The sequence below is a fragment of the Pristiophorus japonicus genome, chromosome 15 (assembly GCF_044704955.1).
Source record: "Pristiophorus japonicus isolate sPriJap1 chromosome 15, sPriJap1.hap1, whole genome shotgun sequence".
Classification (NCBI taxonomy): Eukaryota; Metazoa; Chordata; class Chondrichthyes; family Pristiophoridae; genus Pristiophorus; species Pristiophorus japonicus.
Genome location: NC_091991.1, coordinates 91123002 through 91143400, shown reverse-complemented (window position 1 = coordinate 91143400; position 20399 = coordinate 91123002). Strand labels below are relative to the sequence as shown.

Here is a 20399-nt window from a genome sequence, read left to right as displayed (position 1 = left end):
GGCAGAGAGAGAGAGAGAGATTGGGGGAGAGAGAGAGAGAGAGACTGCGGGGGAGAGAGAGAGAGAGAGAGAGAGAGAGACGGGGGGGAAAAGAGAGTGGAGGAGAGAGAGTATGGGGGGGGGAAGAGAGAGAGAGTGTGGGTGGGGAGAGAGAGAGAGAGAGAGAGAGTGTGGGGGAGGGAGAGAGAGAGAGAAAGAGAGAGTGTGGGGAGGGGGAGAGAGAGACTAGGAGGAGAGAGAGAGATCGAGTGACTGGGGGAGAGAGAGATATAGCGACTGGAGGGAGAGAGTCTGGGGGAGAGAGGGAGATTGGGGCAGAGAGAGAGAGAGAGAGACTGCGGGGGAGAGAGAGAGAGAGAGAGACGGGGGGGGAAAAGAGAGTGGAGGAGAGAGAGAGTATGGGGGGGGAAGAGAGAGAGAGAAAGAGAGAGTGTGGGGAGGGGAAGAGAGAGACTAGGAGGAGAGAGAGAGATCGAGTGACTGGGGGAGAGAGAGATATAGCGACTGGGGGGAGAGAGTCTGGGGGAGAGAGATTGATTGGGGCAGAGAGAGAGAGAGATTGGGGGAGAGAGAGCGAGAGAGAGAGACTGCGGGGGAGAGAGAGAGAGAGAGAGACTCGGGGCGAGAGAGGGAGAGAGACTGTAGGAGAGAGAGAGACTGGGGGAAGGAGAGAGAGAGACTGGGGGAAAGAGAGAGAGAGAGAGAGACGGGGCGAGAGAGAGAGATACTGTAGGAGAGAGAGAGACTGGGGGAAAGAGAGAGAGAGACTGGGGGAAAGAGAGAGACTGGGGGGGGGAAAGAGAGAGAGACTGAGGGGGGAGAGAGAGAGAGAGAGGGACTGGGGGGGAAGAGAGAGACTGGGGGTGGTGTGGGGGGGTGGTGAGAGAGACTGGTGGGAGAGAGAGATTGGGGGGAGAGAGAGAGAATAAGTGAGTGAGTGAAGGAGCAGGTCAGGAACTTGGGCAGTGGGGACAGGGACTTGTTTGGGGGGGGGGGAGGGGGGGGGAGGGGGTGGGAGAAGGTCTATAACCTGTGAGAGTGAGCCCTGTCTGTTCCACGTGAGCTCTGGTCTGTCTGGAGTCAGAATGGCTGGAATTACACTCTGCAAAGTCACTGATTCCGTAGGCGGGGAGGATCTAATTATTCATTCCAGAGAAACTGCTGGGTGTGTCTTATCCTCCAAGGGAACCAATCAGCAATCAGATCTTGTGATCAAGGGGATCCAATCAGAGCTTTAGGTACTGCAAACTAACGTGTCCTTTACAATTCGAATCCCTTCTGCATTTTACCAGCTCTCAATTCCCCAATCGGTATATAATTTGGGAACATTGGAAAACCCTTGGTTTTAAATCATGGACAAGCCATCTGTTGACCCCGTTCCACGTTAAATTTTGTTAATCACGCAGGGCTAGAAACGAAATCAAACAGCCGTTTTTTCCTTCTCTGTTTCCGATTTCCCTTGGTGTCTCTAAATGACAATACCCTGACTACCAGCTACTGCAGGCTAATTGCGTTAACGTTAGTGTGCCTGCTATAAGTGGAGCGTACTGTGCCTGGCTGAAGTAACCATCACGTGTGAGCACTGGATAGTGAATGTCCGCAGGCTATTTGGCCATGTGGGTCAGCGCAGTCAATCTCGATCCTATCCTTATCAGATGGCCACACACTGGATAGGAGTACTGGATAGGAGCGGGCACCATGGAGATAAGCTAGCCCAGCACCATGGAGCAGGAATCGAACTTAGCAACTCTCTGGTGTGTAGGGCCCAGCACTAACACAAGTGATCTCCTTCATTAACTGAGTTATCGGATTTATTTTTCACATATTCTTGAATATTATTAAAAGTCCTGAATAGATTTTCAGTTTACTTCGAGTGGAGAGTTCACATCGTGTACTCCCATTAGCTCGGGCAGATTTCCAACCCCCTTCATGGCTGGGAAGTTGCTCAGAGCTGCTCCTGCTCTGCCGCTGTCAGGTACAGTATTCCACAGCTTTCTCATTAATAGCAATAACTCCACATCTACCAGGTCTCATTGCTATTAATGGGACAAAAAACAAACACACAATAAAAATAAATAAAAAACATACCATACATATTTAAAATTAATTGAAATTGAAGTTATTAATGTCTTATAAAAATAAAATATTTTTCCAATTTTTATTAATTATGATTAAAAATAAACTTACCATAGTGAGGAGGGATTTTAACAATAAAACATGTTTTTTATAATTTTATTTTAACATGTTTTAGCGCTATAACAGTAAGCTATGTGCCTGCTTTTATCAGGCGCATGAGTTTTGAGGGCATTTGCTGGGCAAGATATGGGTAAATCCTGCAATCTTGCCCTGGCAAATAGCCTCGCTCCCGAGATGTGGATCATCTGTCAGGCTCCAGCTTGACAGATTGGAAAAGCCGGTTTTCAGCACATGCGCATTGTGCGCTAAAAACCGGCTTTTCCGATGCCTTCCTGGGTCCGTACACACTCCGTACAGGCCCAGAACGTCGGGATTTCTGGGCCATTATTGAATCTGCTCCCACCGCCCTTTCAGGCAGCACATTCCAGATCACAACAACTCGCGAGAGTGACTGTGAGGAATTTGCCGGTCCATGTTATCACCGCTGGTCACAGAGTCCCGTTCACCAGATGCCAGCTGACAGGCCGCACGCCATGTTTTCATTCTCCGTCTTATGGTAGTACCTGTGGGGTGGCCAAGTGATGTACCTACCCCTCCCCAGTTGAGAGTACGGGCCAGGTCATTTCCTGTCCCCAGAGGGAGCACTGCAACTGGAGGCTGGGGACTGAGCTGCAGTTCATCCAATAGGGAAAGAATCCAGCCCACCTGGACAGAGGAAGAGAGAGAGAAAACATTACTGATCAGCTTGAGGAAACATTCAGCCTCAATAGGCTGGCACCTTTATTCTTGTCAGCTGCTGCTCAGTGGGCAGCACTCTCGCCTCTGTTGTGGGTTCAAGTCCCGCTCTGTGTCCGGCCCCTGGTGGGGGAATTCAAGAACAAGAGGACTGTAACGTATTTGCTTCATGGGTTCTTTGCTTAAGAATTCATAGGAAAACATTGCTATTCAGAACTAGCTGGTTTATTAACAACGGTTTAACAATCACACTACACATTACCAGTTCATCCACCAGGCTCACAACCACCTGCCTCATCGTGGATCCCCCGAACCCAACTGGCTGGGGTTTTATTGAGTCTTATGAATATCATGTGACTGGCTAACCCACTCCCAACTCAACAGCTCTACAACTATTTTAGTTGCACCTGTAAATCAAATGTAAATCAAATGCCCCCTTATTAAAGGGGCACTAAAACCGACACATTAAACAAATTAAACTTTGGATGTAAAACAAATCAAATTAAAATTTCAGGGACTTGAGTTCAAAAATAAATCTAGGCTGGCACTCCATTGCAGTGCCGAGGGAATTCCGCACTATCGGAGGTGCCATCTATCAGATGAGATGTTAAAGCGAGACCCCATCTGCCCTTAAATTGACATAAACGATCACATGGCACTATTTCGAAGAAGAGCAGGGGAGTTATCCCCGATGTCCTGGCCAATATTTATCTCTCAATCAATATAACAAAAACAGATTATCTGGTCATTATCACATTGCTGTTTGTGGGAGTTTGCTGTACGCAAATTGGCTGCCATGTTTCCCACATTACAACAGTGACTACACTCCAAAAGTACTTCATTGGCTGTAAAGCGCTTTGAGGCGTTTGGTGGTTGTGAAAGGCGCTATATAAATGCAAGTGTTTCTTTTTTTGTTAAATCAGGAAGCCTGCTGGGGTTTGGAGAATGGGGTGACGTTATTATAGTTTCTACTAGAAAAGTTGTGCTCAGATTTTCCATTTTATTCCTTCAGCATCAGCAATAAAGAACCAGCATTGGAGAATGTTATATATTAAAACAGAAAACATTGTGTGCTGTGCATGCACCTCTATTCGTCTCAACCTAGCTCTCAGTGGATGTGGGCCCGCATTATAAAATTGGGCCCAATTTGGCATTGATTCGAACTGAATTGGCAATCTGACACTAAGGGGCAGAGAGCTGCTCGTGTGGGAAGGGAGAGGTTACTTTTATTGTTCTTCTAAGGAGCATCCTTGCCACGCTGCTGGCGTGGACTGGTCTACATTCTTACTGGGAGGGGAGCAAAAATGAACATACCTCCCCTTGGCATGTGGTGTCACTGGTTGGAGGTGTTTCAGTGCGACCCTACCTACTCCCACATCGTATATCAGAACCCGCTCCACTGAGCAGTGTCTGGGTGTTTTACCAAACCGCACCGTGCAAGATAACTTAGTTGCAATCGCTGAATTAGGGGTGGGCACTTGCACGAAAACAAACAGAACACCACAGGAGGAGTAATGCTCCTGGAAGAGCGCCATTGGCTAAACTGCTGCCACTTGAGGAAAAAATGAAAAGAACTTGTATTTCTATAGCACCTTTCACAGCCTCAGGACGTCCCAAAAGCACTTTACAACCAATGAAGTATTACACCATGAGGTTCTGGACAGAGTAGATAGAGAACCTGCTCCCATTGGCGGAAGGGTCGACAACCAGAGGACACAGATTTAAGGTGGCAAAAGGACCAAAAGCGACATGAGGGAAAACGGTTAGGATCTGGAATGCACTGCTTGAGAGGGTGATGGAGGCAGACTCAATCATGGATTTTGAAAGGGAATTGGATAAGTACCTGAAAGAAAAAAAATTGCACCTAGCTGAGGTGCTCTTGCAGAGAGCCGGCACGGGCTCGATGGGCCGAATGGCCTGCTTCCGTGCTGTAACCATTCTATGATACATTCCAACAGTGACTACACTTCAGAATGATGCCATTGGCTGTAAAGCACTTTAGGTCATCCAAAGAAAAGTAATGAGCAAAGAGGTATAGATGGCACAGTAACAAGCCTTGAGGGAGCTTGAGAGTGCATGTCAGAGCGCAGAACGTTATCCTGTGCCAGGGATTTTGTACTGAGGTGCAAGGGGACTAACCCTTATATAGTGCACGAGAACAAGGGTCCCATGGTCGTCTCTGACAGCAAGCCATCAGACAACATCTCAAAGGGCTGGCCCCTCCCTTATGTAATACCTTTCCCAGCAAGAAGACGTCAGCAGTATGTCGAGGTTGCAGTCTGTGGGCAAGTGGAAATGCAGAAGATACCGATCGTTGAGGTTGGGGTTGAGGACATGATGGGGGAAGAGTAGAGGAAGCTTAATTCTGTGTGTAACATGTGATATACTTGACCTGGGCGTGCTTGATGCTGACATTGGGAGTGACACCAGGGCTTAGAGGGTTAAATTATGAGGACAGGTTGCATAGACTAGGCTTGTATTCCCTTGAGTTTAGAGGATTGAGGGGTGATCTAATTGAGGTGTTTAAAATGATAAAAGTATTTTGTAGGGTAGATACGGAGAAACTATTTCCTCTGGTGGGGGAATTCAAGAACAAGAGGATTGTAATGTATTTGCTTCATGGGTTCTTTGCTTAGGAATTCATAGTAACACATTGCTATTCAGAACTAGTTGGTTTAGTAACAAAGGTTTAACAATCACACTACACGTTACCAGTTTGTTCACCAGGCTCACAACCACCTGCCTCATCGTGGATCCCCTGAATCCAACTGGCTGGGGTTTTATTGAGTCTTGTGAACATCATGTTACTGGCTAACCCACTCCCAACTCAACAGCTCTACAACTATTTTAGTTGCACCTGTAAATCAAATGCCCCCTTATTAAAGGGGCACTAAAACCGACACATTAAACAAATTAAACTGTGGACGTAAAACAAATCAAATTAAAATTTGGTTGCTGGAGGTGAGGATGCACTCCAGTCCCTCCGGTGCCCACCTCTCACAGAAGGCCACGAGAGTACCGGTGGACACCCTGGCTCGGATGTAACTGCGGAAGAGAGGCCAGCAGTCAGACTGAACGACCCTCTCAACCGCTCACTGCCATTAACAGCTCTATAACTATTTTGTTGTATACTTTAATCAAGTGCCCCCTGATTAAAGGAGGGGGGTCACACTCCAAAATCTTTTCAAGTGCCCCCTTTTTTTTGAGGGCACCAAAATACAAATTATACAAGTGCCCCCTGGCTAAAAGGGGAGGGGGCACTAAAAACAGACAAACTTAAACAAATTAAGTGCCACATGGATCGGTGCTGGGGCCTCAACTATTTACAATCTATATTAATGACTTGGATGAAGGGATCGAGTGTAATACAGCCGCGTTTGCTGATGATATAAAAATAGGTGGGAAAGCAAGTTGTGAGGAGGACACAAATAATTTGCAAAGGGATATAGATAGGATAAGTGAGTGGGCAAAAATTTGGCAGATGGAGTATAATGTGGGAAAATGTGAGGTTCTCCACTTTGGTCGGAAGAATAAAAAAGCAAATTATTATTTAAATGGGGAGATATTACAAAATGTACAGAGGGATCTGGGGGACTTTTTACATGAAACACAAAATGTTAGTGTTATGTATGGAGAAAGAGTCAGACTGAATACTGTGAGCTCAAAGTAAAGTGTGACCTTAGTCTTTTATTGCAGGTCTCCAGAGTGCCTCTCCAACCTGTGAGGTCTCCTTAAATACCTGTGCTCCCAAGGGATTATGGGATCCCTTGGGACTCCAGTGGATGAGCCCTCTGGTGACTGTACAGAGTATATACACGTTTACATATAAACAACACTCCCCCCCCACCGCCCCCCAAAATCAACAGTGTAACTATTTACAAGGTGAGTCGATCTGGGGCCCTTCTTGCCCTGGTTGATCGTCTTGGGGCAAATACTGGTTTTGGTGAATCATCTGTCGGGCCCTCGCTGGGCTGCTGTGCAGCTGGCCTTGCTGAGCTGCCTGGTGTGTTGGGCCCTGCTGGGCTGCTGTGGATGATGGATTCTGCTTCGTGGCCAATCGTGGTGTCGGTTGCCACTTGTGTGTATGTTGGGGGGTCAAAAAAGGTCGGGTCCAAGGTGGGTTGCTCAGGATAGTCCATAAAGCTGAGTCTGATTTGGTCCAAGTGTTTCTGGTGAATGAGTCCATTTGAAAGTTTGACCCGAAACACCCTGCTCCCCTCTTTGGCCACAACAGTGCCGGGAAGCTACTTGGGACCTTGTCCATAATTCAATACAAATACAGAATCATTGATTTCAACTTCGTGTGACACATTTGCGCTATCATGGTATGTACTTTGTTGAAGCAGCCTGCTCTCTACCTGTTCATGTAGATCAGCGTGAACTAACGAGAGTCTTGTCTTAAGTGTCCTTTTCATGAGTAGTTCAGCAGGTGGGATCCCAGTGTGCGAGTGGGTCTCGTGCGGTAGCTAAGCAGGACTCGGGTTAGGCGAGTCTGCAGTGAGCCTTCCGTTACCCTCTTCAAGCCCTGCTTGATGGTTTGTGTAAAGTCCTGTCCCCTCAGTACAGATTCACACGAGGCATATAGTGAAGTCAAGGTCACTCTGGACCTGCACCTTTATTTCACAGCTCTGGAATGCTGCACTTGCCTGAGACCTGTCCTTATATACCTGTCTCTTGCAAGTGCACCCCTGGTGGTAAGGTATGCTGGTGGTTACAGGTCATATCTTATTACAGTCATGTATAGCATTTTAGGATACAGTTATATATAATAATGTAAGATACATGACATCACCCTCCCCCAAGGTCTTATTGTCTTTATAGGTTCAGTCTCTCAGGTGGTCTACGCTCTCGCGTGGAGCGTCTGAGTTGTGGTTCAGTTGTTTGCCTTGGTGTCTGTTTTTCTTTGGGTGTGGTTGCTGGTATCTCGCCTGGGCTGTCTGTTTCGATTGGTGTGATTGTTGTTGACTCGCCTGGGCTGTCTGTTGGGATTGCCCTTTCCTCAGGTTGTTCCCTCTGTCTGTCCACCAGGTGTGGTGCGAGTTCCACATTGTAGTCTGCCTCTGGTTCTGCAGTGTTGTTGGTAAATCTGCTTTTGACTTGGTCTACATGCCTCCGGCAGGTTTTGCCATTGTCCATTTGTACTACCAGTAGCCTGTTTTCTTCCTTGCCCGTTACTGTCCCTGCAAGCCATTTGGGACCCCTGCCATAGTTTAGTACAAACACTTTGTCCCCTATCTCATTCCATCTCCCCCTCGAATTACTGTCATGGTACTCAGTCAGCTTACGGCGCTTTGCCTCAACGATTTCGTGCATGTCTGAGAGGATTAATGAGAGCCTTGTTTTTAAAGACCTTTTCTCTCAACAGTTGCACGGGGGGATCCCAGTCAGTGAGTGTGGACGAGATCTGTATGCCAGCAGCAGTCGTGACAGGCGACCCTGCAGCGTGGGACCTTGGATTTTAAGCATGCCTTGTTTAATGATTTGCACTGCTCTCTCCGCCTGGCCGTTGGAGGCCGGCTTGAACGGTGCCGTCTTGACGTGATTTATGCCGTGGTCAATTATAAAGTCTTGGAATTCTGCGCTGGTGAAGCACGGACCATTGTCACTGACCAATATGTCGTGGATTCCGTGAGTTGCAAACATAGTTGCGAGGCTCTCCACATTGGTGGAGGTTGTGCTCGAGTTTAAAATGGTGCATTCGATCCACTTTGAAAATGCATCTACAACTACGAGGAACATTTTGTCCTGTATATTCACAATTTCTGCAAACAGCCTGCTGAAATTGACATCCCCTTGACGAGTGCCCACCCCCACACCTCCAGCACAGACCTGTTCCATTGTTCAAAGTGTTTCCAAAGAATGAGCTGCGTCTGGCTGATCTCTCTTGAGCTTCTCTCAGTTTGTAGTTGATTGCTCGCATTGTGGGTTGATGAGGTGTGAACGGCCATTCCTGTGGCCCTTCATGGCTTCTGCCTGCTGTCGAGAGCCTGTTCTCCCGGTTTTGTCTATGAGTGGGGGTAGCAGCTTGTTTAGTGCTGTGAACGTCTTGTTCCGATATTTCGTTAGTTGTCGTACCTGCATTGTAAATCAACCTCGTTTCTTCTTCCCCTACCAAGAATGTCTGTGCAACCAGTGCTGCTGCCTCTAAGGTCAGGTTCTTGGTCTCTATGAGCTTTCGGAATACGCCTGCGTGGCCTATTCCTTCAGTGAAAAAGTCTCTCAGCATTTCTCTCCTCAGTTCATCGGAGAACTCACATACAATAGCCAACCTCCGAAGTTCCGCCACGAAATCGGGTATGCTCTGGTCCACACAGCGTCTGTAGTTGTAGAACCTGTATCTGGCCATGTGTAGGCTGCTCGCTGGCTTCAGGTGGTCTCTTACCAGTGTGCTCAATTCTTCAAAGGATTTGCTTGCTGGTTTCTCGGGTGCCAACAGATTCTTCATTAAAGCGTATGTTTTCGAGCCACAGCTGGTCAAGAGATGGGCTCTTCTCTTGCCTGCCTTATCGTCGCCTAACCAGTCTTTGGTTACAAAGCTTTGCTGGAGCCTTTCTATAAAGTCCTCTCAATTGTCTCCCGCATTGCACTTTTCATCTGATCCGTTGTTCGCCATTCTGTGGATTCTGTAATCCCGTAACTCGTCGCCACTGTAAAGTCCTGTCCCCTCAGTACAGATTCACACGAGGCATGTAGTGAAGTCAAGGTCACTCTGGACTTGCACCTTTATTTCACAGCTCTGGAATGCTGCACTTGCCTGAGACCTGTCCTTATATACCTGTCTCTTGCAAGTGCATCCCTGGTGGTAAGGTATGCCGGTGGTTACAGATCATATCTTATTACAGTCATGTATAGCATGTTAGGATACAGTTATATATAATAATGTAAGATACATGACAGTTGCACTACTCTCTCTGCCTGACCGTTGGAAGCTGGTTTAAATGGGTCAGATGTGACATGTTTGATCCTGTTGCGGGTCATGAATTCTTTGAATTTGGCACTGGTACTCGCTCACCAGGACATTGGGTAACCCGTGCATGGCAAACATGGCCCGCAGGCTTTCAATGGTGGTAGCGGACATGCTTGCCGACATTATCTCACATTCAATCCATTTGGAGTACGCATCTACAACCACAAGGAACATTTTACCCAAGAATGGGCCTGCATAGTCGACATGGACCCCAGACCACGGTTTGGAGGGCCAAGACCATAAACTTAGTGGCACCTCCCTGGGTGCATTACTTAACTGCGAGCATGTATTACATCTGTGAACACAGGACTCTAAGTCCGCATCGATACCGGGCCACCACACGTGGGATCTGGCTATTGCTTTCATCATTATGATGCCTGGTGGGTGCTGTGGAGGTCACTGATGAAGGTGTCTCTGCCCTTCTTGGGAACCACTACCTGATTTCCCCACATAAGGCAGTCTGTCTATATAGACATTACATCTTTGCGCTGCTGGAACGGCTTTATCTCTTCCACTGGGACACTGGACCAGCTCCTGTGAAGCACACAGCTTTTGACTAGGGGCAGTAAGAGGTCCCGGTTCGTCCAGGTTCTGATCTGTCGGGCTGTGACGGGTGATTGCTCACTCTCAAATGCTTCCATAACCATGACTAAATTTTCGGGCTGCGCCATTTCCACCCCCATAGTGAGCAATGGCAGCCTGCTGAGTGCATCGGCACAGTTTTCTGTGCTTGGCCTGTGGCGGATGGCGTAGCTGTATGCGGACAACGTGAGCGCCCATCTCTGGATGCAGGCTGATGCATTCGTATTTATCCCCTTACTCTCGGAAAACAGGGTTATCAGTGGCTTATGGTCAGTTTCCAATTCAAATTTTAGCCCGAACAGTTATTGATGCATTTTCTTTACCCCATAGACACACTCTAATGCTTCTTTTTCAATCATGCTGTTGGCTCTCTCAGACTCCTGGATGCATAAGCAGCTGGTTGCAATTTCCCCAAATCATTAGCTTGTTGCAATACACACCCAATGCCATATGACGACGCATCACATGCTAGTACCAAACGCTTACATGGATCATACAACACAAGCAATTTGTTTGAGCATAACAATTTTCTAGCTTTTACAAAGGCGTTTTCTTGGCTTTTGCCCCATATCCATTCGCCCCCTTTACGCAGTAAGACGTACAGTGGTTCTAACAGTGTGCTGAGACCCGGTAAGGAGTTACCAAAGTAGTTCAGGAGTCCTAGAAACGACCGCAGCTCCGTCACATTCTGTGGCCTCGGTGCGTTCTCGATTGCCTCTGTCTTCGAATTGGTGGGCCTGATGCTGTCCGCCGTGATCCTCCTCCCCAGGAACTCCACTTCAGGCGCCAGGAAAACGCACTTTGAGTATTTTAACCTGAGCCCCACGTGGTTGAGTCGACTAAGAACCTCCTCCAGGTTCTGCAGATGCTCAACTGTGTCCCGACCTGTAACCAAGATGTCTGGCACACCACGGAGCGCGGGACCGACTTCAGTAAGCTTTCCATGTTTCTTGGAATATTGTCGCCGTTGATCGAATTCCAAACGGGCATCTGTTATAAATGAAGAGACCTTTGTGCATGTTGATGCAGGTGAGGCCCTTCGATGATTCCTCCAGCTCTTGCGTCATATAGGCTGAAGTCAAATCCAGCTTCGTGAACGTTTTTCCTCCCGCCAGCGTTGAAAAGAGGTCGTCGACCTTTGGTAGTGGATATTGGTCCTGCAGGGAGAAACGATTGATCGTTACTTTGTAATCACCACAGATTCTGACGTTGCCGTGGGACTGGGACAATTGGACTGACCCACTCGTTGAATTCGATCGGTGAAATGGTGCCCTCTCTTTGCAGCCTGTCTAGCTCGATCTCTACCCTTTCTCTCATCACGTACGGTACTGCTCACGCCCCCGGAATTAGGTGGATCTGCACTTTTGCTCCTTGGAATTTCCCGATGCCTGGTTCGAACAGTGAAGGGAACTTGTTTAAGACCTGGGCACACGAAGTTTCATCAGTGGGCGAGAGCGCTCAGACGTCATCCCAGTTCCAGTGTATCTTTCCCAGCCAGCTCCTGCCGAGCAGCGTGGGACCATCGCCCGCTACCACCCAGAGTGGTTGTTTGGGCACCGCTCCATCATAGGAGACCTTTATAGTAGCACTGCCGATTACGGGAATCAGTTCCTTTGTGTAAGTTCTTAGTTTTATGCCAATTGGAGTTAAGATTGGCCTTGAGGCCTTGCTGCATCACAATTTTTCGATAGTCTTTTTGATGGACTGGCTCACGCCCGTGTCCAGCTCCATTGAAACCGGGTGTCCATTTAGTTCAATCTTCAGCATTATCGGGGAACACTTTGTGGTAAATGTGTGCACCCCATGTACCTCTGCCTCCTTGGTCTGAAGCTCCAAGTGATCCGCCGTGGATCTGTCCTCCTCTGCAACATGGTGGTTTGCAGGATTAACAGGATTTGCAGCTCACCTGCACATGCATTGGTGGTGTCCCATTGTTCCACAGCTCTTGCAAATGTACCCTTTGAAGCGGAATGAATGGAAACGATGATCACCCCCGCAGCGCCAACAAGGTGTTAATGGCCTTGCATTCATCACCCTTGATGGTGGACTCTGAGATATCTGCGGACGTGCAGTTGCAGGCATGTGTGACCTGCCCTGTACGTTGCGATTTGAAAACAACATCATTTTGTTCACAGTACTTGTAGCAGTACTTGTATGCTGAGAGATTTTCTTAGTATTGTCACTGGTGGCAATGAACACCTGGGCTATCGCCATGGCCTTACTCAAGGTTGGGGTCTCTACAATCAAAAGTTTGCGAAGTTTGGTTTCGTGGCCAATGCCAAGTACGAAAAGTCTCTGAGAATGTGCTCCAAATGTCCTTCAAATTTGCAATGTCCTGCAAGGCGTCTTAGCTCGGCGACATAACTTACCACTTCCTGGCCGTCAGACCTTTTGTAGGTGTAGAACTGGTACCTTGCCATCAGAACGCTTTCCTTCGGGTTCAAATGCTCCCGGACCAGTGTGCCCAAATCATTGTATGATTTCTCCGTGGGTTTCGCTGGAGTAAGCAGATTTTTCATGAGGTCATACGTTGGTGCCCCGCAGATGGTGAGGAGAATCGCCCTTCGTTTGGTAGCATTCTCTTCTCCATCCAGCTCGTTGGCTAGAAAGTATTGGTAGAGTCGCTCCACAAAAGTTCCCCAATCATCTCCCTCCGAGAATTTCTCCAGAATATCCACTGTTCGCTGCATCTTTGGGTTCGCTATCTGTATCTCGTCCCCCGTTGGAGAAAGAGTCAGACTGAATACTGTGAGCTCAAAGTAAAGTGTGACCGTAGTCTTTTATTGCAGGTCTCCAGAGTGCCTCTCCAACCTGTGAGGCCTCCTTAAATATCTGTGCTCCCAAGGGATTATGGGATCCCTTGGGACTCCAGTGGATGTGCCCTCTGATGGCTGTACAGAGTATATACAAGTTAACATATATAACAACTAGCATGCAGGTTCAGCAAGTATTAGGAAGGCAAATGGAATGTTGGCCTTTATTGCAAGGGGGATAGAGTATAAAAGTAGGAAAGTCTTGCTACAACTGTACAGGGTATTGGTGAGACCACACCTGGAGTACTGCATACAGTTTTGGTCTCCTTAATGAAGGAGGGATAGACTTGCATTGGAGGCAGTTCAGAGAAGATTCACGAGGTTGGTCCCTGAGATGAAGGGGTTGTCGTATGAAGAAAGGTTGAGCAGAATATGGCTATACTCATTGGAGTTTAGAAGAATGAGAGGTGATCTTATTGAAATGTAGAAGATTCTGAGGGGGCTTGATAGGGTAGATGCAGAGACGATGTTTGCCCTTGTGGGGGAATCTAGAACTAGGGGTAATCATTTCAGAATAAGGGGCCGCCCATTTGGAATGGAGATGAGGAGGAATTTATTCTCTCAGAGGGTTGTGAATCTTTGGAATTCTCTACCCCAGAGAGCTATGGAGGCTGGGTCATTGAATATATTTAAGGTGGAGATAGACAGATTTTTGAATGATAGGGGGATCAAGGGTTATGGGGAGCGGGCGGGGAAGTGGAGTTGAGGCCAAGATCAGATCAGCCATGATCTTATAGAATGACGGAGAAGGCTCGAGGGACCAAATGGCCGACTCCTGCTCCTATTTCTTATGTTCTTATGTTGTTATGAGTTATTCAGTCATGTGCTTTTCTAGCACAGGAGGCATTGCACAAAAGGCCAATCCTTTTTTTCTTATACATTCGCTGCAGGGGTCACTTAACAGTGAGCAGAAACCCTGCCCATACTCATCGCCCTCAAAACACAGGGGTGGTGAGACCAATTCCAGCACCCACAGATTAGCTAACTCACCATAGACGAGGGAACAACCTGCTCTGCATGACGCACTCACCATATGGTTAAACTCATTCAGACTTTAGGGGAGATCCAGTGGGACAAAAATGCACATTAAATTTCCCCCCAGCCCCACCCGTACCCCCCTCCCCTTGCGCGCCCCCTTCTCCCACATCCCACACCACTACATTCTCTGACCAAGCACACATTAATTCAAAAATTACATGCAGGTTATTTTAGGTGCTATTTGATTATAGGTTTCATTTCTTATAATTACTTACCGTTCCATCCCCACCACAGGCCAGAATCCGCAGGTTTGCGACCTTTCGATACATTTCCAAGCTGTTTAGTGAACAGGAAACATTTATTGTGATTCAATGCAACACAAGAGCCTCACAAATCAACAGTGAAACCAACAGGTACAACAGTGTCCAGAATCTGCCCCAGAACTCCAAGCTACCGAGTACCAGGTGTGTGCCATTCAACTCCAACCCTTTCCCCATCGAGTACTGACACTATCCTTACACACACAGTGCACTAATAGTCAGGTGTGCGGCATATCCCCATCTGTGAATGTATTGATTTCAGCTTTATCTGTGTTGCCAGCATTGCATTTTTAAAATATATATGAAAATCAGTTGGTTGCCTTAACATTGAACCAGCAGGGTAAAGCCAGACTGCTGGGATGGTTTGAAATGTTAATTTGCTTCTCAGAGAGAGAGTCGGAGCTGACACATCCCTGTCATTTCAGACATGTGTACACCCTTGTCATTTCAGACATGCCTATATCCCTGGCATTTCAGACATGTGTACATCACTGTCATTTCAGACATGTGTACATCCCTGTCATTTCAGACATGCCTACATCCTGTTATTTCAGACATGAGTACATCCAAACAATGAAAAACCCAGGAAGTCAGTCAGTTGAAACGCTCGTTGACAAACATCAGTGAAGATTGTTTTCATTCAGTGTCGGTGGATAGCTATTCTGGGTTAATTAAACAATATGTTGTGTGCCCGCAGTTTTTAATCTGCAGCCCTCAGTGAGAGACAGCACGGAGGGCTGAGCCCACAATTACACAGCGCTGGGGCTCTCGCTCGCTCAGACACTGCAGCTGTGGGAGCCCTAGCAACCAGAAATAGAAAGCCGGACCATTTGGTTTTAGAATAGCTTAGCTCATGGGCCAACACCTCGGGAGTGAGTAAGCTTACATCTTTAGTATATTTTACATAATCTGAAGCGTATGGGAGAATTTTTTTATATAGATTTGGTCTCGACATTTCGGCAATGTTGGCAAGCCTACATTTATTACTCATCCCTAGTTGGTCTGAGGGCAATAAGCATGCTGAGTGGGATTGGAGTCACGACTAGGCCAGACTGGGTAGGGGTTGCAGTGGGGTTTTTATGACAATCTGGCAACTTAGATGGTTTTTATTTCCTTGAGTGCCAATCCACAAATTACCAGATTTACTGAATGTAATTCCTAATTTGCCTTGGCGAGGTTTGAACTCACAACCTCTGGATTGCGAGTCCAGTACCTGAACTATTAGACTCCTGCACCCATTGCCTGTGAAAACTGTGTTCTGTTCTGTAAAGTCCTGACCCTGCAGTACAGACTTACACGAGGCACATGCTGAAATCAAGGTCATTCAGGACCTGTACCTTTATTACACAGCTCTGGAATGCCGCACTTGCCTGAGACCTGCCTTTATATACCTGTGTGGGACAGGTATGCAGTGTCTCCTGCAAGTGCACCCCTGGTGGTAAAGTATGCTTGTGGTTACATGTCATATCTAGTTACAGTCATGTATAGCATGGTAAGAGACAGTTATATACAGTGGTGTGAGATACATGACATCACCCTCCCCCAAGGTCTTATTGTCTTTATAGATTCAGTCTCTCAGGTGGTCTACGCTCTCGCGTGGAGCATTTTAGTTGTGGTTCAGTTGTTTGCCTTGGTGTCTGTTTTTCTTTTGGTGTGATTGCTGGTATCTCGCCTGGGCTGTCTGTTTCATTCAGTATGATTGCTGGTATCTCGCCTGGGCTGTCTGTTGAGACTGCCCTTTCCTCAGGTTGTTCCCTCTGTCTGTCCACCAGGTGTGGTGTGAGTTCCACATTGTAGTCTGCCTCTGGTTCTGCAGTGTTGTTGATGAATCTACTTTTTACATGGTCTACATGCCTCTGGCAGGTTTGACCATTGTCCATTTGTACAACCAGTAGCCTGTTTCCTTCCTTGCCTGTTAATATCCCTGCAAGCCATCTGGAACCCCTGCCATAGTTTAGCACAAACACTTTGTCCCCTATCTCATTCCACCTCCCCCTCGAATTTCGGTCATGGTACTCAGTTAGCTTCCGACGCTTTGCCTCAACAATTTCATGCATGTCTGGGAGGATTAACGAGAGCCTAGTCTTTAAGGTCCATTTCATCAATAGTTGCGCGGGGGGAACCCCAGTTAATGAATGCGGACGAGATCTGTATGCCAGCAGCAGTCGCGACAGGTGGCTCTGCAGCATGGGACCTTGGATTTTAAGCATGCCTTGTTTAATGATTTGCACGGCTCGTTCCGCCTGGCCATTGGAGGCCGGCTTGAATGGTGCCATCTTAACGTGATTTATACTGTGGTCTACTATAAAATCTTGGAATTCTGCGCTGGTGAAGCACGGACCATTATCACTGACCAATATGTCAGGAATTCCGTGCGTTGCAAACATGGTTCCAAGGCTCTCCACAGTGATGGAGGTGGTGCTCGAGTTTAAATTGGTGCATTCGATCTACTTTGAAAATGCATCGACGACTACGAGGAACATTTTGCCCATGAATGGGCCTACATAGTCTACGTGTACCCGCGACCACGGTTTGGTTGGCCAGGGCCAGGGGCTCAGGGGGGCCTCGCTGGGGGCATTACTGAGTTGGGCACAAATGGTGCACCTCAGACGCAGAGCTCCAAGACCACGTCAATGCCAGGCCACCAGACGTAGGATCTGGCTATGGCCTTCATGAGAATGATCCCCGGGTGCTCGCAGTGAAGCTCCCGGACAAACGCCTCTCTACCTCGCAAAGGCATAACTACTCGGCTGCCCCACATCAGGCAGTCTGCCTGCAGTGATAAATTCATGCATGCGCCTTTGGAAAGGTTTGATCTCCTCAGGGCAGGCATCGCGAGCCTCTGCCCAGTCGCTAAATTCTACGGGTGAGATAATGCCTTCCCACAGAAGCCGGTCCAGTTCATGTTCAATCTTTTCCCTCATCACTCTAGCCTTGTGATGGACTGGTCTGGCATCCTGTGTGATGTAGATTTTAACTTTAGCCTCTTTGAAGGTGCCCACACCTGGCTGAAAGAGATGTTCAAATCGACTTAGAACTGTTGAGCAGGAGGTCCGTTCCTCTGACGACATGGCGTGAACATCATCCCATTTCCAATTTAGTTGTGCCAGCCAGCTTCTCCCCAACAGTGCTGGGAGATCTCCGGGGACAATCCACAGGGGAAGTCGGTTCACCGTACCTTTGTGTGTGACTGAGAGCATGGTGCTGCCAAGGACTGGGACGATTTCTTTGGTATAGGTCCTTAGTTTGGTGTCGACCCTTGTGAGTTTTGGTCTGTTGCTTTTGTGGAGCCACAGCTGTTCAAATTGTTGGACGCTCATGAGAGATTGACTCGCTCCCCGATCCAGTTCCATGTTGACGGGTATCCCGTTGAGTAGGACCCTCATCATTATTGGAGGCGTCTTGTTGTAAGAACAGTGGACATTGATCGTGTTGACCCGTTGTACCTCGGTGTCCCGGGCACTGTCCCTACCATCTTCTGGTCCACTTTCCGACCCTTCCGATTCGTATACCTGCTGTTTTTCTGCACATGCGGGCCAGATGCCCTGTATAGTTGCAGTTTCTGCCAACGGCATGCTGAAATCGACACCCCCTTGATGAGTGCCTTCCCCCACATCTGCAGCGCAGACTGCTTCCATTGTTTCCGAAGGATGAGCTGCGTCTGGCTGATCTCTCTTGAGCTTCTCTCAGTTTGTAGTTGATTGCTCGCATTGTGAGTTGATGAGGTGTGAACGGCTGTTCATGTGGCCCTTGATGGCATCTGGCGCCACTGCCTACTGTTGAAGGCCTGCTCTCCTGCCTTTGTCTGTGTGTGGGGGTAGCAGCTTGTTTCACGCTGTCAATCCCTTGTTCCGATGTTTCGTTAGCTGTCATACCCGCAGTATAGATCAACCTCGTTTCTTCCTCTCCTGCCAAGAATGTCTGTGCGACCAGTGCTGCTGCCTCCAGGGTCAAGTTCTTGGTCTCTATGAGCTTTCGGAATATGCCTGCATGGCCTAGTCCTTCAATAAAAAGGTCTCTCAGTACTTCTCTCCTTAGTTCATCGGAGAACTCACATAAACTATCCAGCCTCCGAAATTCCGCCACAAAGTCGGGTATGCTCTGGTCCACACAGCGTCTGTAGTTGTAGAACCTGTGTCTGGCCATGTGTAGGCTGCTCGCTGGCTTCAGGTGGTCTCTCACCAGTGTGCTCAACTCTTCAAACGACTTGCTTGCTGGTTTCTCGGATGCCAGCAGGTCCTTCATTAAAGCGTATGTTTTCGAGCCACAGCTGGTCAAGAGATGGGCTCTTCTCTTGTCTGCCTTATCGTCGCCTAACCAGTCTTTGGTCACAAAGCTTTGCTGGAGCCTTTCTATAAAGTCCCCCCAATTATCTCCAGCATTGTATTTCTCATCTGAGCCATTGGTAGCCATTCTGTGGATGCTCTGATCCCGTAACTCGTTGCCACTGTAAAGGCCTGACCCTGCAGTACAGACTCACACGAGGCACATGCTGAAGTCAAGGTCACTCAGGACCTGCACCTTTATTTCACAGCTCTCCAGTGCCACACTTGCCTGAGATCTGCCTTTATATACCTGTGTGGGACAGGTGTGCAGTGTCTCCTGCAAGTGCACCCCTCGTGGTAAGGTATGCTTGTGGTTACAGGTCATATCTAGTTACAGTCATGTATAGCATGGTAAGATACAGTTAAATACAGTGGTGTGAGATACATGACATGTTCATTGATACATTATATGTAAAATAAACACTTTATTGGCTTGGAGGGCTTGTCTTACCTCAATAGCATGCTTTTCCGTCTCCCTTCCGTTAAGAGAGGGGAATACAGGCGGTGGCACGGGTAATCTTACAGTAAGCGGTATCGTTAGCAAGGGCTCTATGATATGATCCTTGGGTTATGCAATTGTTGAACTAATACTGGACAGAAAAGGTGCATCCAAGTTCATTGGGGATGTAAGTTTGGTCATAGGAGTGACCAGGAAAGTGCAAGGTAAGAGACTGGGCCAAAAATTGTGGCCTCTCCGGGTGGGTACGATGTGCACACGGACCCGAAGAGGCCTTTCAAATACCGGTTCTCGGCACACATACAGACGGAGTTCCCATTATTATCAATGAGAATACTAGATGTCCATTGGTGGTCCAGGCCCACGTGATCTGAGGTGTTGTAGGCATTAGGCACCTGCTGAATATATCAAAACACTAGGCATTAGGCACCTGCTGAATATATCTAAACTCATATAAGTTTAAAGTGGCCACATATAAAATGGCTGCCCAAGTATGATGGGTACTCAGTTAGTCAAGTAATGAACTGGGGCTGACCGAGCAATGACAGAGCAATGACCTAGTGAGGCCCACTACCAGGAATGCCTTGGATACAAGATAATTATAATGAACCATTATAGTACACTGGTATAATCAGTGACTTCACACAGCCAATCCCCGAGGAACAGAGATAAGGGGGGAACCTGCCTCACATAACAAGGTCATTAATCAGCCCGAGCTGACAAAAACCGAACATACAACCCCTGAGATATCAGGAGAATGCTATTGGATTAAAGAAACCTATATGTAATCTATAATCGGTATGATTGGATTGTGTCCAGCTGAAGTGGGCTGAGTAACTGTAAAGAATTATTGTAAAACATATAAATATCGCTGAGTTTATTTGTTCGTCGGAGAGAAGTGCCTGGATCCAGTCCTGAGGCTTCCTCCCCGCTAGCGAAAATAAAGGCCGCATTGGCGTTGGAACTGACTCTGAGTGTTGAGTGATTCTTCCGAGAAAACATTCACGCTAACAGTGGCGTCACGAACAGGATTTCGGGGTCGCTGACGCTCTTGGAGAAACCGGGTGAGTATACCTTAAACAAAAT

General features: G+C 47.7%; 1 protein-coding gene across 1 annotated transcript in view; it reads right to left on the bottom strand.

The window, feature by feature from the left end:
- Window positions 1–20399, bottom strand: part of dgki (diacylglycerol kinase, iota) — a 273169-nt gene that overhangs the window by 196702 nt on the left and 56068 nt on the right. The window contains 2 exon segments of the mRNA XM_070901690.1: window positions 2728–2841; window positions 14487–14547. Of these exon segments, the coding sequence (XP_070757791.1) occupies window positions 2728–2841; window positions 14487–14547 (175 nt within the window).